This window comes from Fimicolochytrium jonesii (genome assembly GCF_025526975.1).
Source record: "Fimicolochytrium jonesii strain JEL569 chromosome Unknown EV422scaffold_1, whole genome shotgun sequence".
In the NCBI taxonomy this organism is placed as follows: domain Eukaryota; kingdom Fungi; phylum Chytridiomycota; class Chytridiomycetes; order Spizellomycetales; family Powellomycetaceae; genus Fimicolochytrium; species Fimicolochytrium jonesii.
Genome location: NW_026515668.1, coordinates 2,215,883 through 2,243,529, shown reverse-complemented (window position 1 = coordinate 2,243,529; position 27,647 = coordinate 2,215,883). Strand labels below are relative to the sequence as shown.

Genomic DNA, 27,647 nt, shown 5'->3' with positions numbered 1-27,647 from the left:
ATCGGTAAAGCGGCCTGCGTTTCAGAACATAAAAGACTCGGATCGAAATATAACCGCCTCAATAGATCACACAACATCATCAAGCAACAAACAATATCATGGCCCGTATCCTCAACAACAATGACTACGAACTCCAATTCGTCTTCTCTGCCCGTCAAGGACTCTTGCCGCGATGGGAGAAGACCTGCATGAAGAAAGACATACAACTCGGCTTGGATGGAGTGAGACATGTTTTCAATTACAGCAGCACTCGAAAGGATCTTCTAATTCACATCTTCGATGCTACCGAGTCCCGGCCATTTACCTTCCTTCACACCGACGGCTTCTGGAAAGATCTCCGGAATACAGATTCCTTTCCAGAAATCGACTGCTTTCATATCCAGAGAAAAGGCCTACACGGCGATGTCATTCCCTTCTACGCGTTGCCGGACCCTCCCACCGGAGTGGACAGATCCTGCATAGAGATCATCTGGAGACATCTCGCTAAACAGAAGGCAACTATCCTGAGCCTTTCTCGTTTCCAGTTACCCTATTTCCTTCCTAATCGGGACGATCTCGTTTGAATGACGGAGACGTTACATGATGTCACTCCTATCGTGCAAGCAATGGATATCGCCGCCCCTGAAACAGAGAGGTCGCCATGTTGCGCGCGAACAAGAACAAGGTTGAGGAGAAAATCGATGCCTGGATGCCAAAGATGAACGATAATAAGGCCTTTACCTCCGGAGAGTATGGAGTGGAATATTCAGGAAAAAAGAAAAGCAATCGGGTATCGTTCGTCGCCACCGCCGTTTCATCGCAACGGATCGTTCGAGTCCGACGGGCATGGTTTTCTCGGCACGATCAGCCGGTGCTTACTATAGGCTTCCCTTACTTTCCTGAGTTTACGGTACCCTCTATATCCAACTGGCTTTACAAGGTGTGTAATTGCACTGTAGGTTAGCGTTTTGATATGGGAAGCTATAAGCTCTGCAAGAAGCAAGAGGACGCACGTTGTTATTCATCCGGTACGGCTAGACAAATAGAGACCCTCACGCTGGCGCGGCCTTACATTTGTCAGCAGCCACTACGCTGTCGAAAAACCATGCCGCAACCTTAAGCCAATCTAGATCTGGCCAACGAAAACGCGTTCGAGGCGTTCGAGGCGTTCGGGGGAGCAGAACTGCATTTAGTTACTCTTTCGTGTGCCGACCCAGGCGTTATAACCAGCAACGAAACTGTGGTACCTCTTTTAAACAATGGTACCATTGAAAAGGGCGTTATATGCCGCGGCAACGCTGGTGAAAGTCTCTCCAAGACGATGATGATATAATTTTGCCCGTCGGCGACACGGAGGTCTTTCAAACTTGCATTCGTTCGAGAAAGTCAGTTCCATACCAGGCCGTCTATACCAAGTGACCTACACCAGCCCGACATGGACACGGGAACACCACCATCTGCCAACGTTTACGTTGCCGGCTTTCTCATCCAAATTACGGGCATTCTCGTGCAAAGCTGGACCCTGTATCAATGCGTGCGAGGCCTTCGTCGCAAAACCCATGGGAACTACCTGTCGTTTGACCACATCTTCACCTACATGCATGTCCTCCTCTGGGTCTACCAATTGAGCAACCTTTTCTTCGTCGCCTTTATCACTTTGAAGCCGGATACGTATGGATACAGAGTGTTGCTGATAATCAATGACTGGTCGTATCTGTCGTTGACGGGATTGTACGCTGGATTCGTGATCAGACGATATGGAAAGGTTTATGGAGTTTTGAATAGAAAGTTTGGAACAAAGTGGCTGCCGATACTGATGTGGGTGACCGGCGCTATCTGGTGCATCACTGCTCTTCCGTGTGGTATTTTCGATCTTGGTGAGCATCCAGAGATTGGTTTGCATGTGTTTTTTGCTCTTGGGATTGGAGTTCAGGCTGACGTTGGGTGTGCTTTGCACAAATAGTTGCCCTTATCCAGACACGCACAGGCGTTCCTTCATGGGAACCTTCGAGCGATCAGATCAACGGCGTTCTCCTGATCTTTGCTTGGGACGTCTACCTCCTCATCGCCGACGTTACGGTATCCTCCCTGCTCTATTTCCGTCTCCGCAATACTCTTCGAGACCGGAAAGGTGCTTTGCCGAATAACGGCACCCCACAACCTCAACAGCCCGCCAGAAAACCGCAGACATCAGGTCTACAACACCCTCAGCAGTCCCGCAGTGCACTTTGGACCCCAGATGGGTCCACGGGCTTAGTTGATCCCACTGGGGTTGCGTTTGCGGTGCTTCAACAAGAAACACCGACCTTGTTTGAGGACCTTGGGGAAGCCAAACTCACACCCCCAGAGAACTCGGCCTCAAAATCACCTCGCGTGCCGGCAGGCATGCCCCCCGCTTCTAGCGATCCCTCCACTTCTCGAATACCTCGCGTGCCCACAGGCGTTGGACCATCCGCTAGCCTGTGGTCGCAGTCTGAATCCAGGCTTCAACCGACCGCGGACAACAATTCTACCTTCAAACTGAACCGCCTGCCAGGTGGTGTCAGACCTCTTCGTACCAAGCTCCTCACCGAAGCGAAAGTAGCCCTCCTCCTGCGACGAAGCACCATCGGAATCATATTCCTCGTTTTATTCACCTTCTTGGGCGCGATTCTCTTGCTCGTCGGTAACCTGTTCATGGTCGACGATGGGGACGCTTACAATCTCGGTTATGTCGTTACGACGCAATTGGCGTACTGTATCCCGGTCTTCCACGGGAGATTTGCTATGATATACGTGAAGGCTGTGAAGCACTTGACGAAAGGCTTGAGGATATGAGTGCACCCTTGTATATCGAGTATCAAAGGGCAGATATAAATGAAGCAATATATGGATATTTGTCAGACACGCCAGCTGGGGTTTGTTTGGTCGATTGGAATTACGAACGCAAAACGGTCAATGCCCTGTGCTTGTTGGAACACCATGGTTCAGATGCTGGGATGTGCCTCCGAGCGAGCCGATCGACTCCGACTTCTCGTTGATCATTTCGATACGCATAATGAGTGGAATGTTCTTGAGCCGGCTGCTGAAAAGCCAGTCAGCGCGTCTTCCTCCTCCGTTGATGTTGAAGCCCCTCCGTACGACGCCGAGCCGGCACAGCACGATCTCATCGATCGACACTTGTTGTTGCACATGGGTGAAGAAGCGCCTGGAAGTACCCAGAGGTCCCTTTATCACATACTTTATTAGCTGACAATCGGATTGATTGGCTGGATGGCTGGGATAATCGAATTTTGTATGGCAAAGAAGTAAACGCGCTCACCGACGGACATAGTCTACCACTTTCCCTGTATGCGCAGTTACTAATTCTTGAGACTCAATTCAAAGAAACTGGAAATCACTTACTTATAATACTTTTGAAATCGATCGGTGGATGGACGATCTAGCGGTTTATTTAGGAACGTCAACAACCTGACTCGCGTTTCGTGACTTCGGGCACCATTGACTACCCAAGAGCGAGCTGCGTTCTTATGACTATTACGCAAATACGATATGGCTTTTGCTTTCGACGACAGCGAAAGAGGAACATTGAAGCTGCATATTGAAGAACCTGTCAAGATCACACGATTCCGCCCACACCCTGGATGGTGAAACCCCATCGACTACCTCCGCGATTGACAAAAATTGCCACAGACCTACTCCGTACGAAACGCGACGCAGGACTGTTGGAACCCTCATTTGGACCCTCCCAAAATCCCTGGTTCTTAGTACCCAAAAAGAACGGAACATATCAATTTGTACAAGATGTACAGATGCTCAACAGTGTAACCATACAATATGCTGGATGCGCGCCGATCGCTGAAGGTTTCGCTGAAGAATTTGCTGGACGTTCAATTTTATCTATGGCCGACATGTACTCCGGATATGACCAAGTACCCCTGCACCCCAAATCAAGAGATCTTACCGCTATGCTTACCCCGTTTGGATTATGCCGACTCACCCGACTGCCTCAAGGAGGAACCAATTCAGTTGCTCAATTTCAACGCGTAGTCGGTAAAGTTTCAAATCCCTCAAGCCCGACATTGTCAGCGTATATGTCAATGACACCGGTATCAAAGGATCGAAAGATCGAGACGAGACACAAGTGAAGCCCAATATCCACAAATTCATACAAGATCACATGGACGACTGCGAGAAAGTATTTATTCTGATGATCTGTTATGGACGACGCGCCCATACCATAAGCTTACCTACTGACAGCCGCCAATGTCAACCGCCAAATGTCAAACGCCAATGTCAATGTCAATGTCAGTGTCGATGTCAGTGTCAATGTCAGTGTCAATGTCAATGTCAATGCCACTCCCCCTCTCTCCTCTCATTTTGCCAATCCTCTTGCAATATCGCCACTCCTCCTCTCTCCTCTCATTTTGCCAATGCCCCCCTCGGCTTCTCCACACCCCCCACTACTTCCCCATAGCCAGCAGCTGTAGCAATGCTCTCTACGCTCGCCACGCACGCTCTAGGAGCATAGCTGGCGCCCCCCCAGTCCCCTCTGTTGTTGTTGTTCTCTGATCTGCTGGGTTGCCTATCTATAAATAGCCGGCCTCTCTTCGTCCATTCCCTTCCTCCCCAGCAGATCAACACCAGTTCTTCTCACCTCCTGTTCTAGTCCTTGTTTCTTGCTTCGCCAATACAATCTCTTGTCGCCTATCACACTCGCCCTGTCTTCTCTACTTCACTTCCGCCCCCGTCGTCGAGATCATAACAGTTTGATCTGCTCCAACACTGCGAAGTTCAGAACCTGTCCAGCCCTGCATCTGACAAACCTTTTTCGCCATGTCCCAACCCAAATCCGTACCTTTCACCGCCAAGCAATGGAACGATATGTGCCAAGCCATCGCCGCCTTGCAAAGCCAAAACGCCAACTTGCAGGCCAACCTAGCGCAAGCCCAAGCCAACGCACAAGCTGCCCAGAGCATCGCCGCCCAGGTTCAAGCCGATACGTACACCCGTCCCCAAGTCACCAACCCTGCTCTAGAGCCAAGAATCAGCTTGCCCGAGAAGTTTGATGGTACCCGCAGCAAATTCCGTGGGTGGTTGAACAACATCCGGTTGATGTTTGCTCTCCAGCCCGACAGCTACCCCAGCGACATCATCAAGATCCAAACTATTGGCACCTACCTCACCGGCACTGCGCAAGCCTGGATGGCGCCCCTAGTCGAACGCCAAGATCACAGCCTTCAGGACTTCGATAGTTTTATCAGTCAGATGCAATCGGTCTTTGGAGACAGCGACAGGGTCCGCACCTCCGAGAACAAGCTCCAGAACCTTTGCCAAACCCGTGCAGCCACCGAGTACGTCGCCGAGTTCCGCCAGCTGCAATGCGATGTCTCCTGGAATGACCAGGCCCTGATTGCTACCTTCCGCCGTGACCTCAAAGAGGACGTCAAGGATCTGATGCTCACGATGCCCCCTGCTGCCACCATTGATACGGTGATGGAGCAGGCTATCCAGTGCGATAACCGACTGTTTGAGCGCCGCCTGGAACGAAAGAAAACCCGCCAGACCTTCCCAGTTCCCCATACTGTTATGGACAACGCGTCCATACCATGCGCTTACCTCATGACAGCATCCCAACAGTCAGTCAATGTCAATTCCCTGTCAAAACCTGACATCTGCCAAACCTCGCAGCCGCACGCAGCCGCGCTACCCCACACCTGCCACTGCCTTCATTTCTCCACGCAGCCGCATGTAGCCACACCTCCCAACACTCGGCGCTTACAAACCCTTCTCCATACTTCCCCACGTACCCGCCCACAGCCTCAGCGTAGCCACCCCATCCCCAGTCTTCTGTTTCTATGCTTCCCCACCCTTGGCGCTTCTCTTGGCTTCCCTCTCATTCCGTACCCTTCTGCTTCCCCACGCTTCCCCAGCCTTCCCAGAAAAACATAAATAGCCGCCTCCCCTGAGCTCCCCACTTCCTGATCCCCCAGCAGATCAACACCAGTTCTTCCTAGTCTTGTTCTAGTTCTTGTTTCGGTCTGAATACCATTACCTGTCAACAACCTGCACCCCAAGCCGCCTCTATTTCCATCGGCTCCGCCCATTCATAACAGTTTGATCTGCTCAACAACCCCCAGCCGCTGTACCTCCACGCCAAATCACCATGTCCGACGCCCTTCCCCTCACGGCCGAAGCCTGGCAAGCCATGTGCAATGCGATCGACGAACTTCGAGCACAGAATACCACCCTACAAGCCGAACTAGCGCAAACCCAGACCACTGCCCCTGCCACCCACGCCCCCGAACCCAAAATCAGTCTCCCAGACAAATTTGATGGCACCCGAAGCAAGTTCCGTGGGTTCCTCAACCAGATCCGGCTCATGTTCGCCCTCCAACCCAGGCGCTACCCCAACGATCAGACCAAGATACGAACTATTGGCACCTACCTCACTGGCACCGCCCAGGCCTGGCTGGCGCCCCTTGTCGAACAAGACCATCATTCCCTTACGAACCTGGATGATTTCATCCAGCAAATGCAAGCAGTCTTTGGAGACAGCGACAGGATCCCGCACACCCGAAAACAAGCTCCAGAACCTTCGACAAACCCGTGCAGCAACAGAGTATGTAGCTGAATTCCGACAGCTGCAATGCGATGTGTCGTGGAATGACCAGGCATTGATTGCCACCTTCCGTCGCGGCCTCAAAGAAGACGTCAAGGACTTAATGCTCACGATGGCCCCCTACCGCCTCAATCGACACCGTGATGGAACAGGCCATCCAATGTGACACCCGATTGTTTGAGCGCCGTCTAGAGCGAAGCAGGAACCGACAGCCATATGTGCCAGTTACCACTAGCCCCACCCTCATGAGCCCCGACAACCGCCCAGACGACCCTATGATCATTGACGCTGCTCGTCCGCGAGGACCCCTCACACCGCTAGAGCGCCAACACCGCATCACAAACAAACTTTGCCTCTACTGTGGTAAACCTGGCCACATAGCCAAACTCTGCCCGAACAAGATACGCACGGCGAATGTCGCGGTTAAGGAACCTGCACCCATCCAGGATTTTGCCCAAGTCCAGCTGCAGTAAAGGCCGAGCAGCTGGGCAACACCTGTCCTGGGCTTTCTCACCACGCAAGTACTGCCAAGGGAGAAGCCACAAAACCTTGCTCCGATCCTGGCATCTCCAGCAACACCCTTCTCCTGACCACCAACAATGCCAATCTCCTATCTGAGATACCCTCACCCATGCGGACTTTGGGCCCATCCTCACCATTCGAGTACCCTGTTACCCTGCAGATATCGGCCCAGCGAGCTCCAGTTCAGCTTTCAGCACTACTCGACACCGGTGCGATGTCGTGCTTCATCGACGAAAGTTATGCTCGCAAGCACCGCATCCCACTTGTCAAGAAGGAGGAACCCATTGCGCTTGAACTGGTTGACGGACGTCCCAGCCATGCGGGCTCCATTACCCATCACACCCAACCTTTGGGCATGTGGGTCAACGACCATTTTGAGGAGGTGGTATTCCATGTGACATGTTCCCCGCATGCGCCAATCATCCTGGGGCTTCCCTGGTTTGAGCTCCATGATGTGGAGCTACACTGGAAGACTCGCACTCTTTGCGTCCGCTGCCATTGCGGTTTTGGACAATACGCCTCCTGGGATGCCCTGCCAATAGAACCTAGCCCGAAGCCCTCAAAAACCCCTGAACCTCTGATCCGTATCCATCAAGACGAGATTTCAGTCTCCCTAGCCCAGACCCCCAACACACTGGACCCAGCACCCACACCGATCCATGTATCGTTTATCAGCGCCCCAGCTTTCCGTGTGGCGGCAAGGCATGACCAGGCATTCATTGCCTACGCCAATCCGACCAAGTCAGATTCCCAAGCCCTGGCGACCACTCCTCCAAAAGATCCGAAGGCCATCATTCCTGAAGAATACCAAAATTTTGCGGACGTCTTCGCCAAGAAGAACGCGGATACCCTCCCAGAGCACCGACCCTACGACTGTCCCATCGACTTAGAAGAGGGCAAACAGCCACCGTTCGGCCCGATCTATAGTCTCGGCGAGCCTGAAATGCAGGCACTCTGTGACTACCTTGAAGAGAACCTAGCTAAGGGGTTCATCAAGCACTCCAAGTCTCCCGCCGGTGCCCCAGTCCTCTTTGTCAAGAAAAAGGACGGTTCCCTCCGTCTGTGCGTCGACTATCGTGGACTCAACAATAACACCATCAAGAATCGCTATCCCTTGCCCTTGATTAACAGCATGATGGATCGTCTTCGAGGGGCACGCCGGCTCACCAAGATTGACCTCCGGGGAGCCTACAACCTTCTTCGGATCCGGCCAGGGGATGAATGGAAGACAGCGTTCCGAAGTCGCTACGACCTATTCGAGTATAATGTCATGCCGTTTGGGCTCACCAATGCCCCTGGAGTATTCCAACACCTCATGAACAACATATTTCATGACATTCTCGACGTTTTTGTTGTGGTCTACCTTGACGACATTCTGATCTTCTCAAAAAACCCAGAAGACTACCCCAACCACATCCGAGAGGTGCTCTCACGACTCCGCCAGCACGGGCTGTATGCTAAACCGGAAAAATGCGAATTCAACCGTGACTCTGTTGAGTTCCTGGGGTTTATCATCTCCCAGCAAGGCATTTCCATGGACCCAAAGAAGACGGCTGCCATTACCAAATGGGAACCCCCGACGAATGTCAAAGGCATCCAGCGCTTCCTTGGTTTTGCCAACTTCTACCGGCGATTCATCAAAGGGTACTCTGCGATCGTTGCACCCCTGACCACGCTCACTCGCAAAGACTTGCCATTCAAATGGACCCACGCTGCACACCTAGCTTTTGAAACCCTCAAGAAAGCCTTCACCTCCGCACCTATCCTGACTCACCCCGACCCTGACAAGCCCTTCATTGTCGAATCCGATGCCTCCGACTTTGCCCTTGGCGCCGTCCTCCTTCAACCCGATGACACAGATCAACTCCACCCCGTGGCCTTTCACTCCCGCAAATTTACTCCTGAGGAAATCAACTATGAGATCTACGACAAGGAACTCCTGGCTATCCAAGACTCATTTGCTCAATGGCGACACCACCTCATTGGTGCCCGCCACAAGGTCATCGTTTACTGTGACCACAAGAACCTCCAGTACTTCATGACTACCCGTACCCTCAACCGCCGCCACTTATCTGACCCCACTGGACTCCTCGCTCCTTGACCAAATCAAAGCTGCCCTGGCATCCGATGTGTTTGCGCAAACCATCCGGCGACAGCTTAGGGCCCCCATTGCCCAGCAATCTCAAGAAGACCAAGAACGGATAAAGCGATTCTCCAAGGAAAATGGGGTTCTGCTGTACGACAACCTTGCTACGTCCCCACCAACAAGCTCCGTGCTGAGATCTGCCGGGACATGCATGACACGCGTTTGGCAGGACACTACGGCATGTCAAAGACCCTGGAGCTCATCTCACGCAACTACTGGTGGCCTAGCCAGTGGCGTTTTGTCAAGTCCTACATCAGGTCCTGCGACGTATGTGCTCAAGCCAAGACCAGCAGACACAAGCCCTACGGTCTCCTCCAACCCCTGCAGGTCCCTGACCGCCCCTGGGGGTCAATTTCCATGGACTTCATCACGGATCTACCCGCCAGTGATGGGGTTGATTCTGTGCTCGTTGTCATCTGCCGGTTCACCAAGATGGCGCACTTTGTACCGTGCAGGAAAACTGCCACCGCTGAGTCAACTGCAGATCTGATCTGGCACCATGTCATCCGGCTCCATGGACTCCCCGACGATATTGTATCTGACCGTGGCCCACAGTTCAACTCCCACTTCTGGAAACGTCTCTTCGCTCTCCTGGGAACCAAGGTCAACCTCTCATCGGCGTTCCATCCCCAGAGCGATGGACAAACCGAGCGGACCAATCAGATTCTTGAGCAATACCTTCGCTGCTTTTGCAACTATCAACAAGATAACTGGAAGGAACTCTTGTCTTCTGCTGAGTTCTCTTACAATAACACCATCCACTCCGCCACCCAGACAACCCCCTTCTACGCCAACTATGGGTTCCATCCTCGATTCAGTCTGGCTTCCGCCACCACAACCGAATCCCTTAATCCTGCAGCCGAAGCTCGCGCCAACCATCTCAAGGAAATCCATGAACAGCTTGCCACTGAGCTCAAGGAGGCCCAAGGACGCATGAAGCGCTTTGCCGATGCTAAGAGGGCACCTGGCCCAGACATGAAACCCGGGGACAGTGTCTGGCTCTTACAGCGGAATCTCAAGACTCTCCGACCTTCCCAGAAACTTGATCACCGTAAGATTGGCCCCTTCACAATCACGGAGAAGATCAACTCGGTCACATATCGCCTCAAGCTTCCCCCATCCTACAAAATTCACAACGTCTTCCATGTCTCCCTTCTTGAACCACGTTTCACCATTCCGGAGCGAACTGAGCCAGAACCCACCCCACCAGAAGAAGTGGAAGGACAGGAGGAATGGATTGTGGAAGACATTCTTGACTCCCGTATTCGACGCACGCACCTTCAGTACCTCATCAAGTGGCAGGGTTGGCCAAGCTCGGAGAACACATGGGAGCCAGTGGAACACCTTGCCCGATGTCAAGAGCTTGTTGCCCAGTTCCACCAAAAGTACCCCGACAAACGCCGACCAAAGCCTGCCAACATCAAAACAACATCCAGACGCCATGGCTAAAGGAGGGGGTGATGTTATGGACGACGCGTCCATACCATGCGCTTACCTCATGACAGCATCCCAACAGTCAGTCAATGTCAATTCCCTGTCAAAACCTGACATCTGCCAAACCTCGCAGCCACACGCAGCCGCGCTACCCCACACCTGCCACTGCCTTCATTTCTCCACGCAGCCGCACGTAGCCACACCTCCCAACACTCGGCGCTTACAAACCCTTCTCCATACTTCCCCACGTACCCGCCCACAGCCTCAGCGTAGCCACCCCATCCCCAGTCTTCTGTTTCTATGCTTCCCCACCCTTGGCGCTTCTCTTGGCTTCCCTCTCATTCCGTACCCTTCTGCTTCCCCACGCTTCCCCAGCCTTCCCAGAAAAACATAAATAGCCGCCTCCCCTGAGCTCCCCACTTCCTGATCCCCCAGCAGATCAACACCAGTTCTTCCTAGTCTTGTTCTAGTTCTTGTTTCGGTCTGAATACCATTACCTGTCAACAACCTGCACCCCAAGCCGCCTCTATTTCCATCGGCTCCGCCCATTCATAACACATACCTCGTTTACCACTAACACCACCGTCGACCACAGCGAGCCCATGCAGATTGACGCCGCCCGTCCCCGCGGCCCTCTGAGCCCCCAGGAACGCCAACGCCGCATTTCCAACAACCTCTGCCTTTACTGCGGTGGCGCGGGGCACATTGCAAAGGCCTGCCCAGCCAAGAACAAGACCACCACCCGTGCCGCCAACGTCAACATCAAAGAACCCTCCACGGAACAGGGGTTTCCCAAGGTCCAGCCGCAGTAAAGCCCCAGCAACTGGACAACACACACTCCTCCGGGCCTCCTAACCTCGCAGCTCCTGCAACGGAAGAGGCCACCCCCCTGGTTCCCGACTCCGTTATAGCCGACACAACCCTCCTAGCCGCTGCCCATGTCAAGAACTCCGAAATTAACCCACAAGCCATGCTTGCACTGGGTCCTGCCAAACCCTTCAACTACCCCGTTACCATCATGGTATCATCCAGCCGTGCCCCGATACCTACCTCAGCCATGATCGACAACGAGGCCCTGTCCTGCTTCATCGACGAGGACTTTGCCCGCAAGCACCGCATCCCCCTAGTTCATCATCAGCGTCCCCTGACGATCGAACTCTTTGACGGTCAACCCAGCTCAGCTGGGCCAATCACCCATCACATCCAACCAGTAGGCATGTGGGTCGATGACCACTTCGAAGAACTCGTCTTCCATGTCACCAAATCACCCCATGCTCCAATCCTCCTTGGTCTCCCCTGGCTCCGCCTCCACGACATTAACCTTGGCTTCAAGAACCTTTCGGTCGGTTTCCGTTGCGACTGTCAGTACCATGAATTCGCGAATTGGGACAACTCTCCAGCACCCCCGAGCCCAGCACCCGCCAGAACCCCCGAGCCCTTGATCCGCATCCCCCAGGATGAAGTCCCCGTCGACGAAACATGGTCGATTCCAGTACCCAAGGTATCTCGCTCCAGCACCCCAGAACCGGCTCCCAGGCCGCTCCAAGTCTCGTTTATTTCCGCCCCAGCCTTCCGGGTCGCAGCAAGGCATGACCAGGTCTTTGTCGCCTACGCCAACCCTGCGAAACCCGATCTCCCGGCCTTGCCTAGCCCCAGTAACCCCCCGACACCCGAGAAAGACATCAAAGACTTCCTGCCCCCCGAGTATCAAGACTTCGCTAACGTTTTCGAGAAGAGAAATGCTGACACTCTCCCCGAGCACCGGCCCTACGACTGTCCAATCGATCTGGAAGAAGGCAAGCAGCCACCTTTCGGCCCGATCTACAGCCTCAGCGAACCAGAAATGAAGGCACTCTGCGAATACCTCGAAGAAAACCTCGCCAAAGGATTCATCAAACCCTCAAAGTCCCCTGCCGGTGCGCCAGTCTTATTTGTGAAGAAAAAGGACGGTTCTCTCCGCCTCTGCGTCGATTATCGAGGCCTGAACAGCATCACAGTGAAGAATCGCTACCCCTTGCCCCTGATCAACGGTATCATGGATTGTTTGGGCGGCGCCCGCTGTCTCACCAAGATCGACCTCCGCGGCGCTTATAATCTCTTACGCATGCGCCCGGGCGATGAATGGAAGACCGCCTTCCGCTGCCGCTACGGCCTATTCGAATACAATGTCATGCCCTTTGGACTCAGCAATGCTCCTGGCGTCTTCCAGTACCTGATGAACGACATCTTCTGCGACATTCTCGATGTGTTTGTTGTCGTCTACCTCGACGATATCCTGATATTCTCCAAGAACCCCGAAGATCACCCCAAACATGTCCGCGAAGTCTTGTCCCACCTCCGACAGCATGGGTTGTACGCCAAACCAGAGAAGTGCGAATTCAACCGCGAATCCATTGGGTGCCTAGGCTTCATCATCTCCAAGAAAGGCATCCAGATGGACCCCAAGAAGATCGCTGCCATCACGGATTGGGAACCTCCCAAGACTGTCAAAGGCGTCCAGCGGTTCCTCGGCTTTGCCAACTTCTATCGCCGATTCATCCAAGGTTATTCCAAGATCGCTACCCCGCTCACAGCCCTGACCCGGAAAGACATCCCGTACGCCTGGACACCCGCCGCAAACACCGCCTTCGAGAACCTGAAGAAAGCATTCACCACCGCTCCCATCCTTGCTCACCCTGACCCAGAGAAGCCCTTCTTCGTCGAAACTGACGCCTCCGACTTCGCTCTTGGCGCAGTTCTCCTCCAACTTGACCAGGACAATCAGCTCCACCCCGTGGCCTTCCACTCTCGCAAATTCACGGCCGAAGAGATCAACTACGAAGATCTACGACAAGGAACTTCTGGCCATCCAAGACTCCTTTGCCCAGTGGCGCCACCATCTCATTGGCGCCTGTCACAAGATCACCGTTTACTCCGACCACAAAAACCTTCAGTACTTCATGACCACCCGCACCCTGAACCGCCGCCAAGCCCGCTGGTCGATATTCTTCTCGGATTTTGACTTTGTCATTACCTATCGCCCCGGTTCCCAGCAGCACCAAGCCGATGCCCTCTCCCGACGCTCCGAACATGAGCTAAAAGAGGGGGAAGAAGCGTTCCGCTCCCAGGCAACCACAATTTTGACTCCCCAACGCCTTCGACTCGCCGCGGCCTACCTCACACCCCTGGATACCACGCTGCTTGACAAGATTAAGGCCGCCCAGGCCTCTGATCCCCTTGCTAAGACCATTCGCGAAAAGCTCAAGATACCCCTCGCCCAACGAACCGAGGAAACCCAAGATCGTATCAAGCGGTTCTCAGATGAAGATGGGATCCTGCTGCACGATAACCTAGTCTATGTCCCCACCAACGAGCTCCAAGCTGAAGTCTGCCACGACATGCACGATACACCCCTAGCCGGCCACTTTGGGATGTCCAAGACGCTCGAACTCGCCTCCCGCAACTACTGGTGGCCCAGCCAGTGGCGCTTCGTCAAGGCCTACGTCAAGTCCTGCGATACCTGGAGCCAAGCGAAATCCAGTCGACACAAACCATATGGCCTACTCCAGCCCAACAGTATCCCTACCCGCCCTTGGGGATCTTGGTCCCTGGACTTTATCACCGGTCTGCCTCCCGTGGACGGGTACGACTCCATCCTGAACGTCAACTGTCGCCTCACCAAGATGGCCCACTTCATCGCCTGCAGCGAGTCAGAATCCGCCGAATCCACCGCCGACCTAGTCTTCCACAACATCATCCGTCTCCACGGCCTCCCCGACGACGTCATCTCTGACCGAGGACCCCAGTTCAAGTCCCGGTTCTGGCGTCGACTTCTCGAACTCCTTGGGGCAAAAGCCAACCTCTCCTCGGCCTTCCACCCTCAGAGCGATGGCCAGACGGAACGCACCAACCAGATCCTGGAGCAGTATCTCCGATGCTTTTGCAACCACCAACAGGACAACTGGAAACAGCATCTGTCGTCCGCCGAGTTCGCCTACAACAACACCCATCAGTCCGCCTCCCAGATCACCCCCTTCTACGCCAACAAGGGTCTCCACCCCTGCTTCAGTTTCGCGGCCTCTGCTACCTCCGAATCCGTCAACCCCGCCGCTGAAGCCCGCGCTAAACAAATCAGGGCAGTCCATGAACAGCTCGCCCTCGAGCTCAAGGAAGCCCAAGACCAAATGAAGCGCTACGCCGACGCCAAACGAATTCCTGGACCGGACTTCAAGCCTGGCGACCACGTCTGGCTCCTCCGCAAAAACCTCCAGACAACCCGGCCCTCTCAGAAACTTGACCATCGCAAGATTGGGCCATTTCCCATCGTTGAAAAGATCAATCCAGTCGCCTACCGGCTCAAGCTCCCGCCTACGTGCAAAATCCATGATGTCTTCCATGTCTCGCTTCTCGAACCCCGCTTCACCATCCCCGAACGACACGAACCCGAACCCGTGGCCCCAGAGACCGTTGAGGGTCAAGAAGAGTGGGTTGTCGAAGCCATCCTGGACTCTCGCATCCATCGTCGTCGCCTTCAGTACTTGGTCAAATGGCAGGGCTGGCCTGACTCCGAGAACACCTGGGAGCCCGTGGAACACCTCACCCATACCGACGCACTCCTCAAGGACTTCCACAGCGCGTACCCTAACAAGCCTTCCTCTGTCCCCGTAGCACCTCCCCTGCAACCCGGCCAGACTCGACGCCGCCGCCGCCGCCGCTAAAGGGAGGGGTGATGTTATGGACGACGCGCCCATACCATAAGCTTACCTCATGACAGCACACTGACAACCGCCAATGTCAAACGCCAATGTCAATGTCAGTGTCCATGTCAGTGTCAATGTCAATGTCAATATCAATGTCAATGCCACTCCCCCTCTCTCCTCTCATTTTGCCAATCCTCCCGCAATATCGCCACTCCTCCTCTCTCCTCTCATTTTGCCAATCCCCCCTACGGCTTCTCCACAGCCCCCACTACTTCTCCATAGCCAGCAGCTGTAGCAATGCTCTCTACGCTTGCCACGCCCGCTCTAGGAGCATAGCTGGCGCCCCCCCAGTCCCCTCTTGTTGTTGTTGTTCTCTGATCCGCTGGGTTACCTATCTATAAATAGCCGGCCTCTCTTCGTCCATTCCCTTCCTCCCCAGCAGATCAACACCAGTTCTTCTCATCTCTTGTTCTAGTACTTGTCTCTTGTTTCGCCAATACAATCTCTTGTCGCCCATCGCTCTCGCCTTGTCTTCTCTACTGCGCTTCCGCCTCAGTCGTCGAGATCATAACAGAGGTGTTTCAGGCCCTCATCGATCACTACTTCGGCAAGGAGGATACGCCGTGGTTTGAAGGCGAGGATATGCTGCTACCGGTGGCATCGCCTCACAACTCGGCGTATCCCTTGGACGGCATGTACGAGATGCTTGGGCGGGTCATTGTATGTGCCTATCGCTGGGCTCGAATCTTTCCGACAACGCTCCATCCCGGTTTCGTAAACTACCTCCACCACAGCCACAATCGCTCGGGTATCCACCTCCCCCATTATGGGCAGATCACCGCGGAAACGGTGAAGCTCTTTGACAAGGAACTCGGCAAAGTACTGTTCGGTATGCGTGACAAGGGGATCGACCGCAAAACAAAGCGTGAAACATGGGAGGCCAGGTATGTACTCGACGTTGCAGTGCTCTTGACCGCCCTCAGTGAACGGTTTACCGAGTCCGTTCTTTTGTCGGTAGACTCAGGGCATGCGTTGAGCGACTGGGTGTGCCTTTTCATGTTCCAACTTACGTGAATGATGCAGACCGTCCGCAGCGGCTTCGCCGCAGCTGGAATGATCTCTGGACGTTCTGGGAAAACGCCGACCGCCATTTGCGTTCGATCGAATACCATGTGCTGTACGCAAGTAGGGATGGCCCGATGGCCGACATGGTAAAGGGGATGGGCGTGGAATTTGTCGGAATCCTCCATTCGGTCCCATGCGGAGTCGTCATGTCGTTATTCGCGCCTGTACTGCTCACGTATGATAACATTTCCCGTTGTCTGGAATTCACATGCGAATCTCTGCAATGAGCCGGGATCTTGCAAAACCGCCGCACAGCTCTTCCGACGTGCATTGAAAGAAGTTCTGAAGGACCAGACGCTGGACGATGTCGTCCACGCCGTCACAGGTTCTCACGTACTCCCGACGCAAATCTACGTTTACTTTCGCTTTGATGAGGGCCAAAAGCTTCCCGAATACAGCTCGTGCTCCAAACAGCTGACCTTCTACTTTCCCACAGACTTGCTTGACAAGCACGGTAGCCCCCGGTCCCCAAACCCGTTTGGCGGCCCCCTCTGGGACGGTTTGGCCGAAATCCGTCGTCAAGGACCCTTGGCGTATGGGCTTTTGTAGCGTTTCTCCCTCCTTCTTGAGCTTGCTGTGAATTGTCAGTTCAGGAGCCCGCCCATAATCAACCGGCCATATTCCCCGCCTATATTCCCATCGATATTCCACCCTCTTTATTCCACCATGTATTCCCACCGTCAATCCCCCCCGTCCCAATGTGGTATAGCTGTATTTGTATCTGCTCCTCTGTCGCTCCCATAGCCCAAATCCTGAATGGTCAGTTCCCACCGCCGTCGAAAGAAAAAAACGTAAAAGCGCACGTGATGGGAACGCTATGTGGCGCAGGGGACACACTGACAGTTTTTGACATCTTTTCCTTGGGGAAATGTTTGATAAAACACGTAAAAGCGCATGTGACGGGAATGCTATGTGGCGCAGCGTGCTCGCTGACAATTTTTGACATCTTTTCCTTGGGGAAATGTTTGAATTTCATGCACGCCACACGCGAAATGTTTGCTCTTGGGAAGAAAGGTTCAATAGATGTTTGATCCTCGGAAGAAATGTTTGCGTTTCAAACATCCTCGGGAGAAATGTTTGCGTTTCGTGCGAACTGGCTGAAAAAGGTTGCGTTTTGTTGCGCACGCTGCCATTATGTTCGCTTCTCGGGAGAAATGTTTGCTTCGCATGGACCTCGAAAAGTATTTTTGGCAGAGCCGCTGGTCTTAAGCGACCATCCCCCAAAGCGACGTCGTTTATGTTATATCCAACGACAGGGAAATATATTAATCAGGTATATGACAATGAAATACTATGCGGTATCAGTAAAGAAAAATCATAAACGCAACAACAGGAAGAAAGAGGGGGCCATACAGTGGGACCATATAGCAGTTGGGAAGCTTCCATCCCGTGCCAGAATAACCCTATGGCATGACTCACCCGTCAATGTCACTTTGGAGGCTTTCGCTTTCTGGGAGAGGCATCGACATTCGCCGGAGACTAGAGCTGAGACTGATTTCGAGCCGGGGCTGCCTGTCACGATGACCATATTTCGTCCTTGTATCGACTTGCACGAGGGTCAAGTGAAGCAGATCGTCGGAGGATCGCTCAGCACCACGGAGCCTTCAACTCTTAAGACTAACTTCGTCGCAAGGTCGGTAAGTGGGTCACCCGACGTTGCTATGGCTTTCTCCTCGGAACGCTTGTTGTTTACAATGTCTTACTCGGCTCCATAGTCACCCGCCAGCCTATTATGCCCAGCTCTACCGCACGCACAAACTCCGCGGAGCTCACGTTATAAAGCTTGGTACAAATAACGACGCTGCCGCCAAAGAGGCGCTGGCCGCCTGGCCTAAAGGACTACAAATTGGAGGTGGAATAACTATCGATAATGCGGTGGAGTGGCTGGATGCTGGGGCTGATAAAGTAGGATGCATGTGATTGCGCTGAGGGAGAAGACCATGCCGTATTAACCAAGCAGTACATTTCTGCCACAAATCAGGTGATAGTAACGAGCTGGCTGTTTCCAGAAGGAAAGTTCAGCCTAGAACGCTTAAAAGCGCTATCGGAAAAGATCGGAAAGGACGCGCTGGTCGTCGATGTGAGGTATATTGGAGCTTCCACTATACCAGTTCGAATGGAGTACACTTGGACGGATAGCTCACGGCCCTCGATCCTAGCTGCAAACGACGAGACGACAAGTGGATCATAGCGATGAACAAATGGCAAACGCCAACCGCCACCGAAGTCAACGCCGAGTCGTTAGCGATTATGGCTCGCTTCTGTAGCGAGTTCCTTGTACACGCAGCCGACGTGGAGGGACTGTGTCAAGGGATCGATGAAGAACTTGTGCAACGTGGGTAGTCTAGGGATGATGGCGCTGCTTGCGTGGGGAAATCTGGGACTTAGTTGTGTTTCGCTCGATTGCAGGGCTTGGCGAGTGGTGCACGATTCCAGTCACGTATGCAGGCGGAGGGAAAGGTATGTGCGATATCGAGAGCTGGATAGCCTCCAGAAACCTGCTGCTTGATGCTCACCTGCGATCTGTTCGTCCTATCCTTCAGACATATCCGATCTCTCGCTAGTCGAGGGGTTATCGAACGGCAAAGTGGATCTGACTTACGGAAGGTGAGATTCGCGACGGATTGCGTACTTCAAGCGCCCTTCTCGGGCCCAGCCGATGGCCGGGGTGCCCTCGTTGACCTTTCTATCGATCGTTCTCGCGATGCATCCAGCGCGCTCGACCTTTTTGGAGGCACAGGCGTCAAATTCGAAGACTGCGTCGCTTGGAACAATAGCAAGGAGGACTGCTCGACCGCAGTGCGGTGAGCATCTTCTGTTCGAGTAGCGCCATCTTGCCCGGCATCAGCAAACGTACGTAGGATGGGAAGTAGCTTGTAGCTCTTGCGAATAGATTAGCATAGACGGACCGTCTGGTATGTCTATATCACGGTGACAGTAGTCCACGAGGACCGAGGATACGGCGTGCTTAATCGGAAACTACCTTTTGGGGTGGCTTCTACATCTTCTATCTAAACAAAGACTACAGTAAATCCCACCCACATCCCAGTACAAATGCTATCCCAAAATCGCCATTGAGAACGGCGCATCCGACAAAGTCGGCCTAGCAGGCAGCACATGCGTCTGCTGCGCAACCGCATCGCCCAACACCCCATCCCCACCCGCATCCAAATCCTTGGCCGCAGCATCCATAAACCTATGCTTAAACTGCTCCGTCGTCTCCCCAGGCGCCCCAACCGGTACAGCATTCGTCGCCCCCACATCAGGGAACACATCCGGCAACGCATCCTCAAACCTCCTCACCAACGCCGCAAACTGCGTCTGCATCGCCACAGCATCCTCTTGCCTGTCATACCTCGCCAAAGCGCGAACAAGAGCCAGCACGTCCGGCCGCATAGCGTTGCTGCGTTCCATGAGGGTCTTGATGCAGTTCATGAGATACTCGTCTTCAAACGCCTTGTCGCGGCCTGTGGCGCGCTTGCGCTCCATTTTCCGTCTGGCTTTTGCGGTCCTGGCTGTGCGTGCTGTGGCGCGGGAGCCGACGGAGCTGGTGTAGCCTGTGTAGGCTGTGATGCGCGTTGTGGCCATGGAGGTTGTGTCGGAGAACATGTCGATGTTGTCGAGGGATGGGTCGTTTGCTTCTGAGGAGGGGTCGGACAGGGTGGCAAGTGCCTTGGCTTTTTCGATTCGGAAGCGTCGGAGGCGGTCGTGCCGTTTGGTGAGGTCTGCCGACATCTCCTTGATTTCTTCGAGGAGTTGTGTGCAGGCTGTTGGAATGACACATTAGTAGACCGTCCATGCCGAAGAACCAATGCGGCTACTGAATGCCAACCTTCGAGCACCCTCGGCTTGATAACCTCATCGACCAAATTCGGCAAATCAAGCAGATACGCAGTGCGCGAGGCCTCGGCCCATAGCGACCCCTTTGCCAAGGTTTTGATCGCAGCAACTGGCCGTTTTGCGTGATCAAGCAAGACACGAGCCGCATCACGGTATTGTAATCTCCTCGTCATCTCATCTAGGATATCATATATAAGATTTCGCTTCCTCCAGCATCTATGCTGCACCATATACCAGACGAATGGATAGTCCTCACCTGCAAGCTCGACAGCAATATTCGCAATCTCCTGCTCAGAGAAGCCCACCTCCCGTGCCGTCGCCATCGTCTCCTGCCACATCAGCGCCTCCTGATACGCCTTCATTGCCTCCTTCTTGTCACCAGCCATCTCATACAACAATCCCGCATTCTCCCACTCGGACCGCTGTGCCATCTCATCCGCATACAGCTTGACCACCTGTCTGTACTTGACATCCTGGTCTCTGTAGATGGTCATGGCGGCGTTATAGAGGTTGTGTTTATCCATGTACGCCAAACAGTCTTTGTAGTACTGTTCACCAGCTAAACTGAGGTGTCCAAGTGCCTTCGCCCGCTTTCCAAGATGGTCGTCAATCATATAACGCTGGTAATGCGGTTCCAGTTTCTGCAGCCCAGAGAGGAACGGAAGGTACTCCCTCGGATCCTTCTGCGAGTGCTGCGCGACCATCAACGTTAACGGGAAATCATACATCCCCAATGCGACATCGTACAGCTTATCCACATCCGCCAAGAAAATAACGTATTTGAGGGCAACGTCGGCAGCTTCGGACGATTCCTGCTTTTTGACCTGCATGATGCGTTGCATGGCGGTTTCGAGATCCGGGGGGGATTTCTTGACATCCGTGGTGAGGATGGATTGGAGGTAGCGTTTAGGGTCGACGGTTTCGAGCGCTTGCCGGGTTGTGTCGCAGATTTTGTTGACTTTGCCGACCATGGCGCCGGGTCTGACTGTGCCGCGTGGGACGTGCTTGACGGGAGTCGCGGCTGCGGCGCTGGAGCCGGCGTACATGGTGATGGTGACGTCCTCATCTCTTAATCCTGAGATGAACAGGTTGAGAAACTCCGGGTCCTCCACCTGCTTTACGAACTCGAGAACATTTTCCGTAAAAGCCGTGGAGCCATGATCAACAATCAAGTTCATATCGATCCTGTGCTTCCGGCACTGTATGAACGCCGTCTTGTAATCCTTGCGGTCCAGCGCCTGCCTGACAGCGGCAAGCACCAGAGCACGGGGATATACCGTCTCGAGATTTCCTCGAGGCATCTGCAGAACGAGCGACACATCCGCCGGCGCCGCGATGACAATCTTTGATCCACGTTCCACGCGTCGGATGTGTTCATCGAAAGGAGAGGAGGAGATTTCGGGCAGTTTGAAATCTTCGGGGGACACGTGGAGGGATATGAAGCGTGCGGTGTGGGTGAATGTTGTCAGGATAAGAAAATCGTTGTGCACGAAAAATGACGTGCAATCTGAGGATATCAGCCGATCCCCGGCATAGAGCTTGTTCCGCTCGCTCAGTCCAATGAACAACCGGGTCGGGGTACCGGTTGGCGGGCGAAGCTGCACTGCGGATATCCAGGGACACTGTGTCGGAAATCCCTCACGAAATAGTATCGACGGCTCATCTGAATCTATCGACACTTGTGCGGTTTTCCCGTCCACAGCTTCGACCAGTAAGGTCTGCAATAGGATGTTGTACTGCAGTCGGCACAGTGAACGGCTGCCGTGAATCACCTTCGCCGTCTTCCTGCTAGCCAATTCGTACGTCGTTGAGTTCAAGTCGAAAATGGCGACGCTGTCTTCATTGGTTTCCGCGTTGTAGGCGATGGTTGCGATGACGTGAGAGCTTATCCAGGCTATTTGACGATAAGACTCTCCGTGAGCGGTCGGCAGCCTTGTCGAGCCGACTAGCTGGGGAGTCTTCACCGGCTTCCTCAGACTGGCGCTGCTATACAGCTGCACAGTGTAATCGCAAAGAAGCACAACCAAATCGTCTCCAGCGTTCCCCGGTCCGAAGCTGACATGCGCCGCGGGAGCCGGCAGAGTCACCTTCAAGGCGCTCATAGGCGGCGGCACATTCAAGTGCTTGAATGGCGTGAGGAGAACCGATGCCCCATCGATGACCGCCACCGTTGCAGGATTCTCATGGTTCAGCGATGAGGACACGAACTGATCCGTGCAGTAGTCGTACCTGAGATACGAGCCTTTACTCGTCAGGACGTGTACTCTGAGCGCATTTTCAGGATCCCATGCGAATCCCGAGACTTTGTCGGTACTTCGCGGTCTAATCTCTTGCTTCAGATACCAATAATAGTTGTTCATCGTCCATAATTGAACGCTTGACGAGAGATCCTCTCCAGCGGCGCCACGAGACTCCAGCCAAATTGCGAGTACCGAAGAGTCGGCGTTCCATGCCATGTCCACGACAACTGCGTCGCTACTGCGCAGTTGAAATTCGCCATGCCGTAACCCGTTTTTTTCGAAGAACACGATATCGTGCCTGTGAGGGAGCTTTTGACTTGACGCAATCAAGTTTCCAGACGGCCGCCAATTTAAGCCATGCTCCAACTGTGCAACGTTTTCGCTCGTGTACTGGAGCGCGCACTCCCTGTCATATACTCGGATTACCCGCTTCTCGCCATTTGGATCAACGGCTGAACATGCGAAATATTGACCATCCCCTCGCCATGACAGTCTGGGTCTTAAGTCATCATCAGAGGACAAGCGAGCTGTGCCTGGAGCGGGTTCGTCTTTGCGCAAAGCGGCGTGCTTGCCCTCTGAACCATGAAATTGTGTCTCTTTGCGACCCCATCCTACGCTGACATGAGAAGCCTCGCCAGTGGCCTCGACATGGATGGGCACTTCTGTGATGACCTCAAAGTCTTTCGTCATTTCGAGCAGGGTTCCGGTTCCAGTGATGATCACCACCAGTTCCTGATCTGGACTCCACTCCATGCAGAGTATCCCGGCGTCGATAGAACCCATGACTTCGTGTTGTGGTTCCACGCTCCCTTCGTTCCGTATGACGACCAGATCTCCCCCACCCAAGGCTAGACATAGTGCTTGTAGTTCAGGCAGATATTGGAGGCCAACAACCTCACAGGAACCCGACAAGTCGAGATCGGGGTTGGGAAGCGTCGCAAACTCCGCGACGTTATTGTCGGAGCCTATGCTGTATATCGTACAAAAAGTGCTCGTCGAGTTTACCGCGCAATACACGGTCGTGGTGTCGGTATCAACGGTGACTAGCGAGCGTTGCGGCTGCCGCCTGCGGCCGTCGTCCTCCGCTACCAGGTCATCGCCAGGAAAGAGCTCCGCGTGCGCTTCGCGCAAGAGGCACAAGCTTCGCATGGGGTTTTGGTGAGTGGGTTGGCCTTTGAGCAGAAGGACGAAGTTGTCTCGAGAGTGGAAAGTTAAGTTGCGAGCTTTCGATACAGGGCTTCCCGTCGAGTGGGCAGTCTCCCAGCTAGCCCTTGCGGAGTGATACGGTAAAAACGAAGGAAAGGACGTCTTTACGGAATGACTCTCGGTGCTGGAAGGGGAGAGTCTTGCGAGGGCGAGCGTTTGGTATCCGTTCGCAGCAGTCTCTAACAACAGCCAGCCCAAGCCACCCACGCCACGCCGTGCGCCACAGAGCCGTCCGCGTCTCCCCCGCCTCAATGATGGCGTTTCCCTCTATTCTATCCACAGCGACAAGGGCCATCTCAGAGCTTGGTCTTCAGCCAGACGACTCAAACCGCAAACATGCTTCGCTCGTTATGCAAGAACTCGTGCCGACGAGCATTGACTGCTTCAGGAAAACGACCACTTGCTATGTCTCAGATGGCGCGGGATCCGGGATCTCCTCTCCTTATTCGCCTGCAGCACACCGTTCCAGAGTCTGGAGTCCTTAACGCGGACGAAGACAGAGACGGACCCGTAGACGCTACGTCTGCAGAACCGGTAGCACCTGCAGTACCTGCTGAGAACAAGGAGTCTGGGATCACCGGGGCTCTCCAATCGCCCTCCAAGCAACATCTGCCTGGCAAAACGGAAAGCACTCCACCCCAGAGCTCGTCGCAATCCGAGGTGCAAACCACCAAGCTTTCAGAGAAGCCATCCGCGAAGAAGGCATCACCGTCCCAGACGAGATCGAACATGCGGATGAAAAAGGAAAACTGGTTGCGCAAAGTCATAGCTGGTAACGAAGATCCTGAGGAAACGCGCAACGGCAGCCTGGACTCGTTGTCCAGGGGCGGGCCGGCATTGACTATCGGAGACTTCAGATCAGCAGTGAGACTGGAGCATACGGCAGATGCGATCCGGATTTTTTGGTCCATGGCAAATGCTGGTGCGCTGACTGGCCTAGGATGGCGAGATTACGGCAATCTCATCAAGCTGATTCGTGACACTAATTATCGCCCTATGGACCAAAAGCCCGGCGAGCGGGGGGAAAAGGCGGCGCGCACTGTCACCGCCATGGAAGGCATTTTGGAGGTCATGCAGCAGAACGGAGTTCTTTTCACGCCTGGAATTTATGCAACGATGGCTTCCACATACGCCAGAGCAGGTCGGGTCGATAAGGTGCGGGAAGTTCTTGACAAGGCGGAAGCAAGGGGATGGGTTGTGCAATATGCACAGGCAATACTACTGAACGCGCGCGCCAAGGGCGAACCAAAAATAGCATTGGAGGAGCTTGAAAAGTCCCTGGAAGGCATCCGAGAACCCGATGAAAGTTTGACGGGCGTCTACAATTCTTTGCTCCAACAATTCTCCACAGAGAAGGACTCGGCGCGATTCCAGCGATGTCTGAAATTGGGCCAAAAGTACAGAATAGTGCCTAACGCCACCACATACGACGTCCTTGTTCGGCATTTCGCGGTGTACTCCCCAAACATGGTCGAAGCGCTGGCCCTCAACGAGCAGAGATTAAGACACGGTCTTCCGCGATCCTCCAGAGCGTATCAGTCCATTATCCACGGTTACCACATCGCCAAAAATCCGGCGAAAGTTATCGAATACTATAGGGAAATGGAAACCTACGACCTGCACCGGCACGTTAACGTTTACAACAAGGCCATCGCCGCAATGGGGCAGTTGCGTGACGCGCGCGGTGGAATGGCCATCTACCTGTCCCTCCTGCGTGCGAAATCAACCAAGCCCATTCGACCAACCTACGCTGCTCTCAGCACCGTCCTCGAGCTCTGGCCAACATCCTTTCGCGAACACGTCACCGCCGCCGGAGGCGTCACGTCGAAGCTTCTCTACAGAGGGGTTATAAAAGGCTTGGCCGACGCGAAAGCCGATGCGCAAACCGCACGCATCTGCAACGAATACCGTGACCTGTGCAAGAAGCACCCGCAGACCTTCAGCTTGTCCACCGACCTCATCAAGATCGAGTTGAACAGTCTATGCCGGCTGAAGAAGCAGGTCGAAGCTGAGGCGCTATGGGATGAACATTTCAAAGGAAGAAGAAACATGGAAGACGTGTTTGCGTACCGCGCGCTGTTCGTCCTGTACGCCCGCACTTCCAATGCCGCCATGGCGCGTAAGACGTTTGAAGAGTACAAAAGCCGAGGCCACGTACCTGACTTGTTCGTCTATAACGGTCTCGTCCGAAGCGTGTGGAACCAGGCTGCCGACGCACCCATGAACGACGAATGTGTCGCGTACCTCCGCGAGGCGGCCAAGCTGGGGCTGATCGACGAAGTCAACACGGTTTCGGAAACTGGCGCCGTGTGGAAGGGGACGGCGGTGGTGGGTAGGGGCGATGTTGAACGGGGATTCAGAATATTGAAGAGCGATGAGAAGGTGGATGTGCTGTCTCTGCCGAAATGGACTGAGCTGAATCTGGAAGATTCATTGGCGGGCCCTGCGGCAAGTTGGAAGACGGCCCAGGGCTTTCTGGTGACGGAGAATGCGCCGGATCCTCAGAAGGACGACATATTGTAGAGGTTGGAAGACCGTTGTCTACGTAGACGGCTCCTTCGAAAATCGGATCCAGATGAGGCCCGTAGTTGTGGAACAGCGGCGTTTGTTTGGGAGAGGCCCGCCAGAGCTGACTGAACCCCGATCAAGAATTTACATATGTACTGTACATCATCTACACGCATCATATATACAAAGAACGAATCTGCAGACCCCATTGTCAAGTCGTAGAAAGCCACGGCCCTCCCGACGAAATCATCTGCTTGAACATTGACGCCCACGACGCATCTGTATGCGGCGACACAACGATCTACATTCCACAAACATCAGCACCATAGTCCCCTCAAACTGAAGGTAGGTCAACGAACCTGAAACGGAAACGGATCATTGTTAACAATCGGCGGGATATGATCCTTCTGCTCGTTCGTGATGTGCGATATCGTCGTCAACGCCGCGATCAGGTCGTTTTGCATTGTGCGGCGGGATGCGAGTTGGTCTCGCTCGGAGAGCGCATCGCGGACTATGATTGTTATGACCCATTGCTGAGAAGGCAGATGTCAGAGATATGCCGTTTGCCATCTCGCATGCCTCGCTCTTCGATTGAACCGCCCTACCTCCCAACAAACTTCCTCCTCCGACGTCGTAAACCAAGATTTCTTCGGCCGGCGTGCAAAGAACAGCATCGCTATCTGTTCCCACAGCTCGCATCAGAACCCCTCCACCCACTATTATTTTCCCACCAAAACAACAGCCTTTCCCGCACCTGTCCCCGATTCCGCCCCGTCGAAGGCTCCACAAGCCGCTCAAAATCCCGCACCTTCTCCTCAACCGCCCTGTCTGCTTCTGCATTTTCCAGCCGTGCCTGGAAAAGATGCCGCTTTCAGTTCCCCGTAATAGTTTCGAAGCGGTTAAAGGAAATCCAAAGGCTTACGTAGGTAACGCTTAGAGAGTCGACGTCTATGTCTATGGGACGCTCGGAGGAGAAGGTTCGATGGAAAAGGACCGAGTGGAGTAATGCTGCCAATTTCGAGGCCGGTGAGATACACCGCATTCGAGGGGCAATGCAACCCACAAATGGAAACTATGGGAGGCCCCCCCCTCCCCTAAACGGCAGATAGCTACCTTTTAACACAGTCCCGAGATAATATCTGTCTATCGTCAGTTCTATTGGAACCTCTAGGGACATAATGCTGGAGATCAATACCCATCATCACGGCCGGCAAATTGGCCACTTGCCCTGAGGTCTCACCAAGGGGTGCCACTGGTGCCATATCTCAGCCGGGAGAAACGCTGTGTGAGGAAGTGCGGGAAGCAATGTGTTTTGAGGATGTTTGGCTTCACTTCTCTACCCAACGGGAAAGCCACGAATGTCAAAG

The 27,647-nt window shown here is 53.9% G+C and overlaps 6 protein-coding genes across 6 annotated transcripts; 4 read left to right on the top strand and 2 right to left on the bottom strand.

Annotated features, from left to right (window-relative positions):
- The first annotated feature begins 1,311 nt into the window (after positions 1-1,311).
- On the top strand, positions 1,312-3,284 carry EV422DRAFT_513313 (uncharacterized protein). The gene is made up of 2 exons (XM_053069154.1): positions 1,312-1,856; positions 1,943-3,284. Exons 1-2 carry the CDS (start codon positions 1,415-1,417, stop codon positions 2,794-2,796), a joined length of 1,296 nt encoding a protein of 431 aa, XP_052930542.1. The 5' UTR covers positions 1,312-1,414; the 3' UTR covers positions 2,797-3,284.
- A 12,770-nt stretch (positions 3,285-16,054) lies between these two features.
- Positions 16,055-17,035, top strand: EV422DRAFT_502966 (uncharacterized protein; the record flags this gene model as incomplete). The annotated part of the gene is made up of 5 exons (XM_053068313.1): positions 16,055-16,081; positions 16,196-16,305; positions 16,345-16,405; positions 16,456-16,572; positions 16,742-17,035. 5 exons carry the CDS (start codon positions 16,055-16,057, stop codon positions 17,033-17,035), a joined length of 609 nt encoding a protein of 202 aa, XP_052930541.1.
- Positions 17,036-18,006: 971 nt separating this feature from the next.
- Positions 18,007-19,606, top strand: EV422DRAFT_594546 (Phosphoribosylformimino-5-aminoimidazole carboxamide ribotide isomerase; the record flags this gene model as incomplete). The annotated part of the gene is made up of 7 exons (XM_053073583.1): positions 18,007-18,119; positions 18,202-18,391; positions 18,468-18,571; positions 18,646-18,821; positions 18,896-18,946; positions 19,030-19,093; positions 19,201-19,606. The coding sequence occupies 7 exons, from the start codon at positions 18,007-18,009 to the stop codon at positions 19,292-19,294; spliced, it is 792 nt and encodes a 263-aa protein (XP_052930540.1). The 3' UTR covers positions 19,295-19,606.
- Positions 19,544-23,715, bottom strand: EV422DRAFT_563377 (IKI3 family-domain-containing protein; the record flags this gene model as incomplete). The annotated part of the gene is made up of 3 exons (XM_053072059.1): positions 19,544-20,253; positions 20,319-20,504; positions 20,583-23,715. The coding sequence occupies 3 exons, from the start codon at positions 23,713-23,715 to the stop codon at positions 19,544-19,546; spliced, it is 4,029 nt and encodes a 1,342-aa protein (XP_052930539.1).
- Positions 23,716-24,057: 342 nt separating this feature from the next.
- Positions 24,058-26,409, top strand: EV422DRAFT_513294 (uncharacterized protein). The gene has a single exon (XM_053069153.1). The coding sequence runs from the start codon at positions 24,109-24,111 to the stop codon at positions 26,293-26,295; it is 2,187 nt and encodes a 728-aa protein (XP_052930538.1). The 5' UTR covers positions 24,058-24,108; the 3' UTR covers positions 26,296-26,409.
- Positions 26,410-26,491: 82 nt separating this feature from the next.
- EV422DRAFT_563375 (uncharacterized protein) lies at positions 26,492-27,457 on the bottom strand (the record flags this gene model as incomplete). The annotated part of the gene is made up of 6 exons (XM_053072058.1): positions 26,492-26,581; positions 26,640-26,813; positions 26,886-26,960; positions 27,035-27,133; positions 27,203-27,288; positions 27,394-27,457. 6 exons carry the CDS (start codon positions 27,455-27,457, stop codon positions 26,492-26,494), a joined length of 588 nt encoding a protein of 195 aa, XP_052930537.1.
- Between the last annotated feature and the right edge of the window lie 190 nt (positions 27,458-27,647).

Bases quoted from the DNA above. Each gene is read 5' to 3' on its own strand.
- EV422DRAFT_513313 (XM_053069154.1), top strand. From the start codon at position 1,415: ATGGACACGGGAACACCACCATCTGCCAACGTTTACGTTGCCGGCTTT. The intron at 1,857-1,942 runs GTGAGCATCCAG...TTGCACAAATAG, and splicing joins GTGTGGTATTTTCGATCTTG to TTGCCCTTATCCAGACACGC.
- EV422DRAFT_513294 (XM_053069153.1), top strand. From the start codon at position 24,109: ATGCTTCGCTCGTTATGCAAGAACTCGTGCCGACGAGCATTGACTGCT.